We start from the raw sequence: 16,797 nt of genomic DNA, 5'->3' as shown, positions 1-16,797 counted from the left end.
CTGTAAAAATGTAGCCAAATTGCATGCAGGCAATAATATATATATTTTATTATTAATGGAAGAATAGTTCATCCATAATATACCCATGCCAAACTGAAAACAACATGAGGTCTTTCAGAGCCTTTTATTTCCCTCATTTGATTTCCCAGGGGGGAAAAGCAAACAGGATTATTTCTCTAAGAGACCCTACTTTGAAATATAATTTGTCACTAGAATACCCAACAGTTTCAAAGTTTGCAGCGGGATCGCACACGAAGCTTCCTGATGACGTCGAGGTCAGTGGGCGGAGCCTCCCCCCCCGGGTTTTACTACCGGTTCACAAGAACCAGTCCGAACTGGAGACAACCCACCACTGATTGACAGCCCTATCATCCATGATTAACATCCTTTTATACTATTTCTTTATAATATAAAATATTCTTTTTTCTCCTACCTAAGTTGTCCTGAATTCTATTCAGTATCAAAATAGGAGGCAGAAGCATTATGCATGTGACCTTGAACGAACTGTACAATAAAACTGTGGTATAAATGTAATAAACTATAATGTCTCAGATTTATTGTGCTTCCCCTAAAAGGTATCTTTATGCTGATTACTGATTGACAGATTGAGGAAGAGCCTCTACAGTAAATGATGAATGCATAGGTATCTGTTGGAGTTGGGAAGGGTTTCATATACAGGTAATCCTCAATTTATGACCATAATTGAGTCCAAAATTTCTGTTGCTAAGTGAAACAGTTGTTAAGTGAGTTTTGCTCTGTTTTACAACCTTTCTTGCCACAGTTGTTAAGTGAATCACTGCAATAGTTACCTTAGTAACCCAGTTGTTAAGTGAACCTGGCTTCCCCATTGACTTTGCTTGCCTGAAAATTGCTTCACGTGACCCCGGGACACTGCAACCGTCATAAATGTGATTCAACTGCCGAGTGTCTGAATTTTGATCACGTGACTATTCGGTCATGTGAAAAAAACGGTCATTAAGTCACTTTTTTTCAGTGCCATTTTAACTTCAAAGGGTCTCTCAATGAAATGCTGTATCCTATAATATTATAGAAGGGATGCGGTGGCTCAGTGGCTAAGACACTGAGCTTGTCAATCGAAATGTCGGCTGTTCAGTGGTTCGAATCCCTAGTGCCGCATAACGGGGTGAGCGCCCGTTACTTGTCCCAGCTTCTGCCAACCTAGCAGTTTCGAAAGCATGTAAAACATGCAAGTAAAAAAAATAGGGACCACATTTGGTGGGAAGGTAACAGCATTCCGTGCGCCTTTGGCATTGAGTCATGCCGGCCACATGACGACGGAGACGTCTTTGGACAGCGCTGGCTCTTCGGCTTTGAAACGGATATGAACACCGCCCCCTAGAGTTAGGAATGACTAGCACATATGTGCGAGGGGAACCGTTACCTTTAATATTATCCAGCAGCTGCCCTTTAGGTTAAAAAACAAAGTCATCATCTTCTTTTAAAGACCCCATAATCCCTTGCGGGTTGAAGTTTTGGGCAACTGAATGGAGCTGAGTGTTTACTGGCCAGATGCCCTTCCTGTCACCAATGCAGAGATTGTTTCAGCAAATATATTCTTCCTTGCGCCCAGAGAGAGAAATATCTGCCTCTATTTAGGATCGAACTCACAGCCTCCTGATTGTGAGGTGAGAGCTCCACCTCTAGGCCACCACACCACTATGTTAAAAAACACAATAATCTTCATAAATAAAGTAATGTAAAACTACCTTCATTTTCTCCCCTAAAATCATTGTAAATAGCTTATAGCCATTATTCAGTAACGATATCGGACGATAATTTGTTGGCGAGGTCAAATCTTGAATTTATGTATTATGTATTGGCCTCTACCCAATGTCTGGTATCATATGTTCATCATCATACGTTGCAATGGTTGTGGTAGTTCATCTTCAAAATGTTTGTAATAAAAAGCTTGTTCTGTCCCCCCCTCGCCTCCGTCCGAGTGATGGCTTAATTAGCCGGCACTATCAGCTCTGGCAGCAAACTAGTGAGCGCCTGCCAAGTGACTCTGTTATCTCCCTTGATGCCGATGAGTCACCCAGGAACAAACAATACTTCAGCTCTTAGTTAAGCAGTTGATTTGCCTGCTATGAAGAGGCATAGCAGCCCTCGCTGGTTTTATATCCTGTGGGGTGTGGCTCCATGACTCAGCACTTCCTAGGCCTGCCCCACCCCTGCTTCTGTTGTTCCTGCCTCTCCTGCCTATGAAACCTAGGGTCCAGCCAGGCCTGATTGCCATCAGCTGGGTCTGGAGGCGTGGCCTGGGGGGGAAAGAGTCAGGGAACGGAGGCCTCGTTATCTCCTCCACCTGGCATGCCTCTGGCTGTTGGAGCTGAGCCAGGGAAGCCGGTGCTCCCGAGGTAAGTCCTGATGGCCCTTCCCCCTCACTTGCCAAGTCACTTTCTGGCAGGGGGCCTGGCTCGGGGGGCGCAGACACAACAAAGCTGGTGATCCATTTGCTCCAAGTGCTTTCTCTATAGTAGACTGATATTACCACTGGCTAATAGGAAGCTGACTTAGTCAATGAGTAGACAGCTCTACTCATAATCCTGCCACCACAGCCAATCCATTAGCTAATATGTCTTTCTTAAAGGTGAAGTGGTGGAGTATTTGCTATCATTTCCTTATGTTTCACCCATAAATCATTTCTGCCAATTGCTCTGCTTTTAGGGCCTCAATTTTCCTTGGGCCCAATGCATCTGCAAGTTCTGTGACTTTTTCTTTTCTTTTTCTTTTTCTGTGATCTTTAGAAATGAGTACTCATTTCTTAAGATCTAAGTGTCAGAGGCCACTGTAACAACATTGTCAAAAAGGCACTAAAAGTTGTTAACCTAATCTTGCGTAGCTTCTTCTCTGGTAATATTGTACTACTAAGTAGAGCATACAAAACATTTGTTAGACCAATTCTTGAATACAGCTTATCTGTCTGGAACTCGCACTGCATATCGGACATAAATACAATCGAGAGAGTCCAGAGATATTTCACAAGAAGAGTCCTCCACTCCTCTGCTCGCAAGAAAATACCTTATGCCACCAGACTTGAAATTTTGGGATTAGACTACTTAGAACTACGCTAACTTTGGTCTGACCTAGGCATAGTACATAAAATTATCTGCCACAACATCCTACCTGTCAATGACTACTTCAGCTTCAATCACAACAATACACAAGCAAATAATAGATACAAACTCAAGGTAAACCGCTCCAAACTCGATTGCAGAAAATATGACTTCAGTAACAGAGTGGTCAATGCGTGGAATTTACTACCTAACTCTGTGGTTTCTTCCCCAAACCCCCAAAACTTTAAGCTTAAACTGTCTACTGTTGACCTCACTCCATTCCTAAGAGGTCTGTAAGGGGCGTGCATAAGTACACCCGTATGCCTACTGTCCCTGTCCTAATATTCCTTTTTACTTACTCTTTTCATGTATCCAAATTATGTTTATACTTTTACCTGTTATCTTATCTATGATTGACAAATAAAATAAATAAATAAATAAATATTTAGATTAGACCCGAGTGATTGGTAGATAGACGTCACTGGAGAATAGATAGCATGAATTTTTGAGACCAAACGTTCCACCTGTACTTTCATCCATGAACTGAATCTAGGAGAATTTAAACTTCCAGCAAAAATGTTTTTTCCCCCCACCTCTCAACCCATGCAGTAAAATATCATGTTCTATTTGCTCAGCTCCCCGGGGTTTTATTTTTTGAAAGCATTGGCACAACGGACCTGATAAATAACAGCCCCAATTCCCTTAGGGCAATCTACTCTGCCTACAAGATTAATTAGTACTTGGAAGAATGCATCAGGCTGCAAACTCATTCTGACAAGGTTTGCAGAACAGGCATGTAAAAAGCCAAAAATGCCTTAACAAGCTTTATGAACACTCAAGTCACAAGCGCCTGTAACTTTTACTTAAGGAGCACCAGCGTTATAGGATAAATTGTCAATATTGCTATTTTGCTAGTGTGACAAAATGGGCAGCACATGAATTATGGAGTACCACAGTCCACTTAGCAGCATTTTCTTAAAATGTACAGGGGCAGGTTGAGTTTGGTAAAATTGAAGAGAATCAAGAAATGGGGCATTAATCAGCAAATCTCCATGCAGAAGGGCAAGTTTCTGGATGTTATCATAAAAGAGGACCTGACCTGGGGCGCTCACATTGTAGCACTAGTCAAAAGGGCCCAGCAGAGATTAAACTACTTGAGACTTCTCAGGAAACAGCAACTCAATGAAAAACTGCTGGTGACCTTCTACCACTGCACCATAGAGAGTATTTTAACTTACTGCTCCTGTGTATGGCTTGCCAATTGCACAGTGGCAGATAGGACAGCACTCCAGAGGGTCAACGTCATTGGTTGCCCTCTCCCCTCTTTGGAAGAGCTTTATAGCTCCAGTTGCCTTAAGAAAGTTCAAAACATTCTTAAAGATCCATCTCATCCTGGGCACCCTTTTTTTTTTAACTATTACCATCTGGCAGACGGTATAGGACAATAAAAACAAGGACAAATAGGCTGAGAAACAGATTCTATCCCAGAGCAATAACTATACTGAATTCTACTGTGTAATGCAATATTAATGCAATATCGGGTTTTTAGTTCAATTGTATAGAATATGAAGGATGTGTGTTTGTGTTTTATTTTTATAGTTATAATGTACACTGAAGATGGCATTTAATTTCATTGTACGAGATGCAATGACAATAAAGCAGTGATTCTTAACCTGTGGGTCGTGACCCCGTTGAGGATCGAATGACGATTTGCCAGGGGTCACCTAAGACCATCGGAAATATGGGAAGTATACTTGAGAGTCGAAGAATCATGCTCCAGTGGTTGACTCCACGAGCAATCACTCCAAATCGCTAGCCTAATCTGGCTTCAGGTGCGATAAATTTAATAGGGGAGGAGTCTCCGCTTTAATGCCTCCGTCCTCAAGGCAATCGCAAGCAGTTCAGATCGCTAGCCAATACGGCTTCAGGCGTGATAAATTAAAAAAACCAGTTTGCCGCTTTCCCCCCCCTTCTATGGCTGCTGAGGCGCGCTGAGATCACTGCAAAAATAATTTTACGGTTGGGGTCGCCACATCGTGGGGAATTGTATTAAAGGGGTCACAGCACTATAAAGGTTAAGAACCACTTAAGCAATAAAGTAAAGTAAAGTAAAGTAGCCCGGAACTGCATTATCAAGTGTCAGTTTGGTGCAGTTTATAACTAGAAAGCCAGATAAGTATTTATTTATTTATTTATTTATTTATTTCGATTTTTATACCGCCCTTCTCCCGGAGGACTCAGGGCGGTGTACAGCCAAGTAAAAATTCAATATATAAACATTAAAAAGAATTTAAAAAGAAATATTATAATGTGGCCGAAATTTTAAAACCATTTAAAATCTTAAAACATAAATACCCCAATAAAATTTCAATCCAGTCCCGCTTGAATAAATAGGTGCGTTTTCAGCTCACGCCGAAAGGTCCGAAGATCAGGCAATTGACGTAAACCGGGGGGAAGTTCATTCCAGAGCGTAGGAGCTCCAACAGAGAAGGCCCTTCCCCTGGGGGCCGCCAGCCGACATTGCTTGGCGGACGTCACCCTGAGAAGGCCCTCTCTGTGTGAGCGTACGGGTCGGTGGGAGGCACAAGGTAACAGCAGGCGGTCCCGTAAGTACCCGGGTCCTAAGCCATGGAGCGCTTTAAAGGTGGTAACCAAAATCTTGAAGCGCACCCGAAAGACCACAGGAAGCCAGTGCAAGCTGCGTACTTGATAACTGGCTAGAAAACCAGAGTCTGCATTCTGCAAAAGGCATGAAACCAGATAGGTGGACCCTGGACCAGTCCTTCTGTTTCAGCTCTAGGAAGAAGGAAACAGCCACCAATTTTTGCAAATCTTGCAAAGAAAACTACAGGAACTAGTCCAGACAATGCCCAGGAGTTAATGCTGAAAATGTTGTTATTCTTATTTACATATAGTCTACCAGATGGTTCTGACTAGACTTAGTACTTTTGATCACTGGATCCTTCCCAAGTGTCTATGGAGATTCTCCATCATTAGGGTCATGGTTGTCCCAAAGATGCTCTTTTCAAAAGGCAACTATACTTTCTTGTTTGTTTGTTTGTTTATTTATTTTGTTGAGTACATATTAGATAATATATATAAGTATAAGCATGAACTGAATACATAAAATGAATACAATTAAAGGAAACATTAGGACAGGGACGGTAGGCATGCTGGTGCTCTTATGCACGCCCCTTACAGACCTCTTAGGAATGGGGAGAGGTCAACCGTAGACAGTCTAAAGTTAAAATTTTGGGGATTCTGGGATGAAACCACAGAGTCAGGTAGTGCGTTCCAGGCATTAACAACTTTGTTACTCAAGTCGTATTTTCTGCAATCGAGTTTGGAGCGGTTCACTTTAAGTTTGTATCTATTGTGTGCTCGTGTATTGTTGTAGTTGAAGCTGAAGTAGTCATTGACAGCTAGGACGTTGCAGCAGATGATTTTATGAGCTATGCTCAGGTCATACCGAAGGCGGCGTAGTACTAAATTTTCTAAATCCAGAATTTCAAGTCTGGTGGCATAAGGTATTTTGTTGTGAGCAGAGGAATGGAGGACTCTTCTTGTGAAATATTGCTTTGAAAATGTTTCGCTTCTCATTGAAGAAACTTCTTCAGAACTTTGGAAAAAGCATCTTTTTGGACAATCCTTCCTAATGATCTAGAACCACTAAAATTACTACTGAAATAGTCTGCCATTCCAAGTGATGTGAATTTTGAAACTGATGTGTGGAGATTCTGTTTATTCTATCATACACCAAGTAGTTTTTCCAGAGACTTTGGGGTATGGCATCAAGCACACAAACCACTACTGGTAGACTTTATGGCCATTCATTCAACAACTGTTCAAAATTATTATGGTGCTGAACAATGGGATTTATGAGCTGCACCCAAAATTATGGCGGCTGCAGCACCCCTGCGGTGAGGTGAACAAAATTTGGGTGTTTGGCAATCTTCTCACTCTTATGACTGAATTTAGGAATGCTGCATCTGCCCCATCTGTATATCTTCCTTCCCATCCTGCCCCTGTGGGATTCTTGGGCCTACCTTTCAGCAGGCTGGCTCCCCATAAGTTTCAGCAATAGCAATAGCACTTAGACTTAGAAAGATCTTCTTTCTCTGCCAACTCAGAAAGCTCAAACTGCCCAAGGAGCTGCTGATCCAGTTCTATAGAGGAATTATTGAGTCTGTCATCTGCACCTTTATAACTGTCTGGTTTGGTTCTGCAACCCAACAAGACAGACACAGACTTCAGAGGATAATTAGAACTGCAGAAAAAACAGTGGCTACAAACCTGCCTTCTATTGAGGACCTGTATAGTGCACGAGTCAAAAAGAGGGATGTGAAAATATTTACAGACCCCTTCTCATCCTGGACATAAACTGTTTCAACTCCTACCCGCAAAACGACGCAATAGAGTACTGCACACCAGAACAACTAGACACAAGAAGAGTTTCTTCCCGAATGCCATCATTCTGCTAAACAAATAATTCCCTCAACACTGTCAAACTATTTACTAAATCTGCACTACTATTAATCTTCTCATCACCCATCTCCTTCCACTTATGACTGTATGACTGTAACTTTGTTGCTTGTATCCTTACGATTTATATTGACATTGTTTCCTGATTGCTTATTTGTAGCCTATGACTATCATTAAGTGTTGTATCATTAAGTGTTAAATTTGTACCCTATGACTATCATTAATTGTTGTAAGTGTTGTACCTTGATGAAGGTATCTTTTCTTTTAGGTACACTGAGAGCATATGCACCAAGACAAATTCCTTGTGTGTCCAATCACACTTGGCCAATAAAAAATTCTATTCTATTCTATTCTATTCTATTCTATTCTATTCTATTCTATTCTATTCCCCTTCAGAATCCTCTCTAAGCAGTTTACAGAATCTGCAGCATATTGCCCCCAACAATCTGGGTCCTCATTTTACCGATCTTACAAGGATGGAAGACTGAGTCAGCCTTGAGCTGGTGAGATTCAAACTGCTGAAATGCTGGTAGCTGGCAGTCAGCAGAATTAGCCACCAATACTGTTAGATTCGGGCAATAACGAGGCAGGAGACCAGGATAGTGACAACAGCTCTTTACTATATGGTGAACCCAGCAACTCGGGCTGGGAAAAACCTCTCTTTAAATACAGTTTAGCCGGAGGCTTCAACCAATCAGCAACGTGCTTTTTTCCCGCCAAAACATTTAAAGATACATTACAAATACTGCATTGTAACCACTGCACCATCCAGCTTTAAGCCTGCTTCCTGCCCCATCATACCTCACTCTGCTTATCTTCCAAAGATAGTTTTTCCCAAGGAGAAATAGCAGATCAGGGGTGGGTTCTACTTATCTTTACTACCGGTTCACATCGTGCCTGCGCGTGCACATGCACAGATCACTTTTGATGATGTTCGGGTCAGTGGGCGGAGCCTCCTGCCGGTTTTACTACCGGTTCTATAGAACTGGTCCGAACCGGAGGCAACTCACCACTGCAGCAGATGTGCCTTGCAGACTTCCTATAGAAAAGCCACCCTCTAGAAGTGAATTCTAGAGTAGGCAACATTTTGAGAACAGCCAGAATTCTTGCGATTCAAAACTTGCAAACGCTCCCAAAATGGTGCTTGTCTTCAGGATGGCACCATGTGACCTCTGTACAGGAAGGACACGAGAGAAGATCGGCTGCTTGTCTTTCCAAAGGAGGAGGAGAATTGGGGATTCTTGGGGGGCAAAGTAGAGGGTAACCAATACTTTTGCCAGCATTTGTATCTATCTATCCTTGGCCATTTCAAAGGAAGGAAAAATAGGATAAACCTAAAGGATAGTATAGATTTGGTACGTCTGGCAGTGTGTTGAATGGCAGATGAGATTGGATTGGTCTGATGAACATAATTTGGCTCAGTGGTGGAATTCACATTTTTTTTACTACCAGTTCTGTGGGTGTGGCTTGGTGGGCGTGGCAGGGGAAGGATACTGCAAAATCTCCATTCCCTCCCCACTCCTGGGAGAAGGATATTGCAAAATCTCCATTCCCTCCCCACTCCTGGGAGAAGGATATTGCAAAATCTCCATTCCCTCCCCACTCCTGGGAGAAGGATATTGCAAAATCTCCATTCCCTCCCCACTCCTGGGAGAAGGATATTGCAAAATCTCCATTCCCTCCCCACTCCTGGAAGAAGGATATTGCAAAATCTCCATTCCCACCCCACACTGGGGCCAGCCAGAGGTGGTATTTGCCGGTTCTCCAAACTTCTCAAAATTTCCACTTATCGGTTCTCCAGAACCTGTCAGAACCTGCTGAATAGCACCCCTGATTTGGCTACTGAGTGGCTATCACCAGCTTGAAGGTCATCCATGCTATTGTGCAGAACAGATCTACCTTATTGGTCTGTACGACACAGTCAATCTTTCATACCTTTGAATCCAGCGTGCCATTTTCAATGCTAGGGTTGAATTCCTTTTTATATAACAGAGGCTGAACTTTTGCTAGCGTGGAACGAATCTGTAGGGGGGAGAAAAAATAACCTGAAATGTTTATGGTTTTTAAGAGGAAAATGTCTGATGTAAAGATAGCACCAAGAAGCTGTTTTAATGTTTATAAATAAATGTAATACCCGTCAGGAATACAGGTAGGCCTCGACTTGCGACAGTTCATTTAGTGACTGTTCAAAGTTTACAACGGCACTGAAAAATGTGACTTATGACCATTTTTCACACTTAAGATCTTTGTAGCAACCCCATGCTCATGTGATCAAAATTCAGATGCTTGGCGACTGGTTCCTACTTACGACCGTCGCTGGGTCCCACACTCATGTGATCCCCTTTTGCGACCACCTGACAAGCAAAATCAATGGGGAAGCCAGATTCACTTAACAACCAGTGAACCGTGGCAAGAAAGGTTGTAAAATGTGATGAAACTCACTTAACAAACGTCTCACTTAATAACATAAATTTGGGGCTCAGTTGTGGTCATAAGTCGAGGACTACCTGTAATGTATTTTAAATATTATAGCAATTGTAAATTCTCTGTTTATTTATTGATAATTTATTTTCCATATACTTCTGCATTCTTCCCTCTTCTTTTTCCCTTTCCGTGGCCATTCATTTTATTCTTTAAATGTTCTTTTAATAAAAATTAAACAAACAGAACTGAAAAGTCTCAAATCTTTTGCTCACAGCAGCAACCCAAATTTAAAGTCCATGACAAATCACTATCTAGGCTCTGTTTGAAGACCATGCATTAATGACCTTTTCTAAAAACCTGTCCCACTGTCCACTGCCCGCTGTTTTTTTTCCTAATATTCAACCAGGATCTGTTTTCCTCTAACTTCAAATAATTATTTTGTACCCTGCATTCTGGACAATGAAGGAGAAGGTTATATTTCCCTCACTCAGTTATTAACTCTCAAGGCTAAACATACTTCTTCCTAGTATGACTTGATTTTCAGACTTCTAATATTCTTGATCTAAACTAGGGATGTCAAACTGGCGGCTCGTGGGCTGGATGCGTCACGTGCAGGCCACACCCACTCCAGCTTTGCAAAGGGGGGGAAACGTCGCAGTAAGTCACATGACATCAATGTGACGCGGCGAGTTTGACACCCGTAATCTAGCCATAATATGCAAGTCAATATGCATGTATGGCTAACGTTAATTATCATTGCTAAAGCCCTGTTCTGGATAAAACACATGAATGGAGTTGTGTGAGTGGGTACACATACACACAGGCACACACACACACACACTTCCGTTCATGTGTTTTATCCAGAAAAGTGCTTTATCACGGACAATTAGAAGGATCTTAAATAACTTAAACCAACATTCCTTGAGACCTTGGACTTTCCATCCCAGACATTTTAGGTGAACAGCATAGACCAGTGGCTCTGGTTTTGTTACATGTTTATAAAAAAATCAGCACCTTTTTAATATATTCCGTTTCTTCAATAATCTCAGACAAGGTAGATCCACGAAAGAGGAAATTTTTTGCTGTCTCTGTATTTTCTCTCAGTTGATGTGTCACCACTAAGGCGGTAGACATTATCCAAGTTGGGAGATAATCTGTATCAAAAAACCACAGATGAATACAAAAAACAAAACAAAACCCTGCACATGACAAGACTCAGATTCCAATCACTAGACCAAATCGACAAACCCTGATGTGTGACACGAGTGGAGAAGGACAGACTACTTCAAAGCATGGTAAAAATAGAGCACAGGTAGTCCTTGACTTCCAACCATAACTGAGCCCAACATTACTGTTGAGACATTTGTTGACCGAGTTTTGCAACCTTTCTGGCCACAAGTTGTTAAGTGAATCACTGCAGATCTTAGCTTAGTAACATGATTGTTAAGTAAATCTGGCTTCCTCGTTGACTTTGCTTGTCAGAAGGTCACAAAAGATGGTTTTCAGACACTGCAACCATCATAAACGCATGCCAGTTGCCAAGCATCCAAATTTTGATCATGTGTGACCATGCAGATACTATAATGTAATGTAATGTAATGTAATGTAATGTAATGTAATGTAATGTAATAGAATAGAATAGAATAGAATAGAATAGAATAGAATAGAATAGAATAGAATAGAATAGAATAGATTTTTTTATTGGCCAAGTGCAATTGGACACACAAGGAATTTGTCTTGGTGCATATGCTCTCAGGGTACATAAAAGAAAAGATACATTCGTCAATATCAATATCAATATAAATTGTAAGGATACAAGCAACAAAGTTACAGTCATGCAGTCATAAGTGGGAGAAAATGGGTGATAGGAACGATGAGAAGACTAATAGTAATAGTAATGCAGCCTTAGTGAATAGTTTGACAGTGTTGAGGGAATTATTTGTTTAGCAGAGTCGCGGCATTCAGGAAAAAACTATTCTTGTGTCTACAGAGCACTGCACACCAAAACAACTGCATGGCTGTAACTTTGTTGCCTGTATCCTTATGATTTATATTGATTGTTTCCATGTATTTTAGACAACTCTGTCCTTCAACAAAAGCAAATGGTTCACCAATACTTCCATTCTTCCCAGAGGCGGATGGATGATAAATGCTCTTGAATACCAGCTCCTAATTCCATGGTCAGCAATGTGGCAGGAAGGTTAGAATAGCTCAGAGACATCTGGAAGGTCATAAATTGTTCACTCCTACCAACAATATATGACCTTCCAGGTGTCTCTGAGCTATTCTAACCTTCCTGGCACATTGCTGACCATGGAATTAGGAGCTGCTATTTAAGAGCATGTATCATCCATCCACCTCTGGCTTAGGACCATGATAGACTTCAAATAATAACCTCTTCTTTTTGTCTTCTGGTTGTTTGTCAGAGTTAAATAAAAGTATCCTCTTCAGTTTATTAACTTGGATGGCCAGTCCTACTATCAAGCTGAGCGAGATGACTAACTGAAGAGGTCAAACCTGGGAAGAACGAAAGAATTGGTGAACCATTTGCTTTTGTTGAAAGACAGAGTTATCTAAAACGCATGGCCTGGCCGAAGCATCCTATCAGATTGAGCTGCCAATCTAGTCAGCTACAGATGCTGACCAGAGAAAGGTCCAAGCAGAATTTTGCAGCGGTCATCTGGCACCATATTCTGAATTAGAACAGCAAACACAAACACTGGCAACTGGACTTAAATATAAGCTATCCTAAGATTCAGTTCAGAGGGATGTGGTGGCTCAAGGGCTAGGACGTTGAGCTTGTCAATCGAAAGGTCGGCAGCTCAGCGGTTCGAATCCCTAGTGCTGCCGTGTAACGGGATGAGCTCCCGTTACTTGTCCCAGCTTCTGCCAACCTAGCAGTTTCGAAAGCACATAAAAATGCAAGTAGAAAAAATAGGGACCATCTTTGGTGGGAAGGTAACAGCGTTCCGTGCGCCTTTGGCGTTGAGTCATGCAGGCCACATGACTACAGAGATGTCTTTGGACAGCACTGGCTCTTTGGCTTTGAAACAGAGATGAGCACTGCCCCCTAGAGTCGGCAACGACTAGCACGTATGTGCGAGGGGAACCTTTACCTTACTTAAGATTCAGTTCATGATATACTGTGTTTCCCCGAAAATAAGACCCTTTCTTATATTTTTTGAACCCCGAAATAAGCGCTTGGCCTTATTTTTGGGGAGGTCTTATTATTTTGGAGCACATGGAGCGAGACAGGGATCCTCTTGCCGTCTTACCTGATTTCCAGCTCTGTCTCCCTAACCCTAACCAGAGGAAACGGCGTGGACTGGCTGCGCTTGCAGTTAAATATTTTCAGGGAGTGCTTATTTTCGGGGGAGGTCTCATTTTCGGGGAAACACAGTAGAACCATCTTTATTGTAAAACCCAGTTGAAGTGAATTCAGCAGGGGCTTCGCTAGCTATTATACAATCTAGAGGAATGGAAAGCAATTTATTTGGCCAATGCATCAGAAAACAACACAGATATGAAATCTGATTGTCTCACAAAAATTTACAGAGCCTTCAGCTTCCAGCATTTAAATGCACATTTTAAAGACAGTGTTAGATATGGTAAGATAACTAAATCAATAGAATTTCTATTCTGTTCTAAAGACAACAGTATTAAACATTTATCTTTAAAATACAAAGGTGTCATTTATAAACAGAACTAACATCAGCAATGTTTTCTGATACCCAGATTGAATATTCCTACGATAGTAAATGTTGGCTAGTAGTGCTGTTGGGGTGGGTTTGCAGGCTGGATTGTGAATATCTCATTGTGGGAGGGAAAATGTCTTTGAAAAGGACTAAAATGGCCCAGTTGGATGTAGATGTATTGAGTGATAAGACCAAGTGTCTAATATCCCCATTTTAGGGAAGGCTGTTGAGAAGGAGGTAGGATGAAAGCTATAGAAGGCTCTGGAAGGAATAGATAACCTAAATTGTTTTCGGTCAAGGTTCAGACCAAAGTTTGGGACAGGAACCATGTATATAAGAAATCTAAGAAAGTCAATCCCTGTGGCATTGCATACTGACACTTCCTTCCCCCTTATATTTCATATATATATATATATATATATATATATATATATATATATATATGTGTATATATATATATATATATATATATATATATATATATATATATATATATATATATATATATATATATATATATATATATATTTGTTTTCTGAGGTTTTCACGGGTGTTTGTATATAGGTCTTTGGTTGTTCGGGTTTTCTCCCGTGTAAAATTGGAAGTGTCTTGGCGACGTTTCGACGAAGTCTCATTCGTCATCTTCAGCTTCGTGCTTCTGGGAGCAATGTGTGATCGCAGCTGTTTCTTCCTTTTAACTGCTAGTGGGGGTTTGAACTGATTGGGTGGGAGCTTGGCTGTGCTCTGATTGGATGGGGGTTTTTCTGTGCTCTGATTGGATGGGGGTGTGTCCTGTGTTGGTGGAGGCTTGGTTGTGCTCAGTCTAATCTGTGCTGCAGGGGGATTTGAGCTGGTGAGCTGCACTGCTGCTGTTTGGCTTCGTGTTCGTGGTCGTGCTACATCTTCGTAGTGGGTGTCAGTCTGCTGCATGTATGGATTGGAGGGGTTTGAAGTGGCTAATGTTGCAGCTGCGGTCTGGCTTCTGGTCCTTGGTCGTGCTTCCTGATCAGTGTGGGTTTGGGTGTGCTTTCTGGGTGGATGTGTGGTGGTGACATCCTGTGTGGACCTCGTGAGTGTGGGTCTGGTGTCATTCCTCGTGTTAGGGACACGTTTGTCAATAAGGGCAGGTTTCCAAATGGCTGGTAGGCGGGAGGTATCATCTCGTTTGTTCATGCTGTGTGGGCGTTTTTCTATCTCGATGGCTTCTCTGATTATTCTGTTGTTAAAGTGTTCAGTTTTGGCGATAGTTCTGGTCTTTTTAAAGTCAATATCGTGTCCTGTGACTTTAAAGTGTTGGACCAGGGAAAAGGCACCACAGACAGAATCAGCAAGATCCTCCACAAACATAACATCAAGACAGCATTCTGCACAAACCAAAAAATATCCACCATCCTAAGAAACCCCAAAGACAAAATTGAGTTAGAAAATCAAGGAGTATATGAAATCCCATGCACCGCCTGCCCCACCACATACATTGGACAAACCAACAGAAGAATAAGTGCACGCATTGAAGAACACAAGAACTCATTCAAAAAAGAGGAACCAACTTCTTCCCTGGTCCAACACTTTAAAGTCACAGGACACGATATTGACTTTAAAAAGACCAGAACTATCGCCAAAACTGAACACTTTAACAACAGAATAATCAGAGAAGCCATCGAGATAGAAAAACGCCCACACAGCATGAACAAACGAGATGGTACCTCCCGCCTACCAGCCATTGGAAACCTGCCCTTATTGACAAACGTGTCCCTAACACGAGGAATGACACCAGACCCACACTCACGAGGTCCACACAGGATGTCACCACCACATCCACCCAGAAAGCAGACCCAAACCCACACTGATCAGGAAGCACGACCAAGGACCAGAAGCCAGACCGCAGCTGCAACATTAGCCATTTCAAACCCCTCCAATCCATACATGCAGCAGACTGACACCCACTACGAAGATGTAGCACAACCACGAACACGAAGCCAAACAGCAGCAGTGCAGCTCACCAGCTCAAATCCCCTGCAGCACAGACTAGACTGAGCACAACCAAGCCCCCACCAACACAGGACACACCCCAGCCAATCAGAGCACAGAAAACCCCATCCAATCAGAGCACAGCCAAGCTCCCACCCAATCAGTTCAAACCCCACTAGCAGTTAAAAGGAAGAAACAGCTGCGATCACACATTGCTCCCAGAAGCACGAAGCTGAAGCCTGAAGATGACGAATGAGACTTCATAAACGCCGCCAAGACACTTCCAATTTTACACGGGAGAAAACCCGAACAACCAAAGACCTATATATATATATATATATATATATATATATATATATATATATATATATATATATATATATATATATATATATATATATATATGGTTATCGGTTTTCTCCACGAAATTAGAAGTGTCTTTAAGTCTCATTCTAATTTTATTCTAAATTATTCTAATTTTATTCTAAATGTCATTCTAAGACACTTCTAATTTTACACGGGAGAAAACCCGAACAACCAAAGACCTACATACAAACACCCGTGAAAACCTCAGAAAACATATATATATGTTTATATATATATATATAACTGCAATCTATCAATCAATCAATCTATCAATATAACTGCATATATATATAGCTGCAATCACACATTGCTCCCAGAAGCACGAAGCTGAAGCCTGAAGATGACGAATGAGACTTCTAAACGCCGCCTAGAGTCGGAACTAGCACGTATGTGCGAGGGGAACCTTTACCTTACTTAAGATTCAGTTCATGATATACCGTGTTTCCCCGAAAATAATACCCTTTCTTATATTTTTTGAACCCCGAAATAAGTGCTTGGCCTTATTTTCAGGGAGGTATTATTATTTTGGGGCGCATGGAGCGAGACAGGGATCCTTTTGCTGTCTTACCTGATTTCCAGCTCTGTCTCCCTAACCCAAACCAGAGGAAATGGCGTGGAGCGGCTGGACCGGAAAATGTCTTTGAAAAGGACTAAAATGGCCCAGTTGGATGTAGATGTATTGAGTGATAAGACCAAGTGTCTAATATCCCCATTTTAGGGAAGGCTGTTGAGAAGGAGGTAGGATGAAAGCTATAGAAGGCTCTGGAAGGAATAGATAACCTAGA

General features: G+C 41.7%; 1 protein-coding gene across 2 annotated transcripts in view; it reads right to left on the bottom strand.

Annotated features, from left to right (window-relative positions):
* The window catches only part of CCDC68 (coiled-coil domain containing 68), a 68,867-nt gene that overhangs the window by 27,796 nt on the left and 24,274 nt on the right, over positions 1 to 16,797 (bottom strand). For both annotated transcript variants that reach the window (XM_058170722.1, XM_058170723.1), the window contains exons 2-3: positions 10,998 to 11,137; positions 9,495 to 9,581 (exon numbers count right to left, since the gene is read on the bottom strand). In XM_058170722.1, the coding sequence (XP_058026705.1) occupies positions 9,495 to 9,581; positions 10,998 to 11,117 (207 nt within the window). In that variant the 5' untranslated portion in view covers positions 11,118 to 11,137. The remainder of the gene's footprint in view (positions 1 to 9,494; positions 9,582 to 10,997; positions 11,138 to 16,797) is intronic.

This window comes from Ahaetulla prasina, chromosome 2, assembly GCF_028640845.1.
Source record: "Ahaetulla prasina isolate Xishuangbanna chromosome 2, ASM2864084v1, whole genome shotgun sequence".
NCBI classification, from domain to species: Eukaryota; Metazoa; Chordata; class Lepidosauria; order Squamata; family Colubridae; genus Ahaetulla; species Ahaetulla prasina.
Note: the sequence above shows the minus strand (reverse complement) of the source record. Positions and strands in the feature narration are given on the sequence as shown.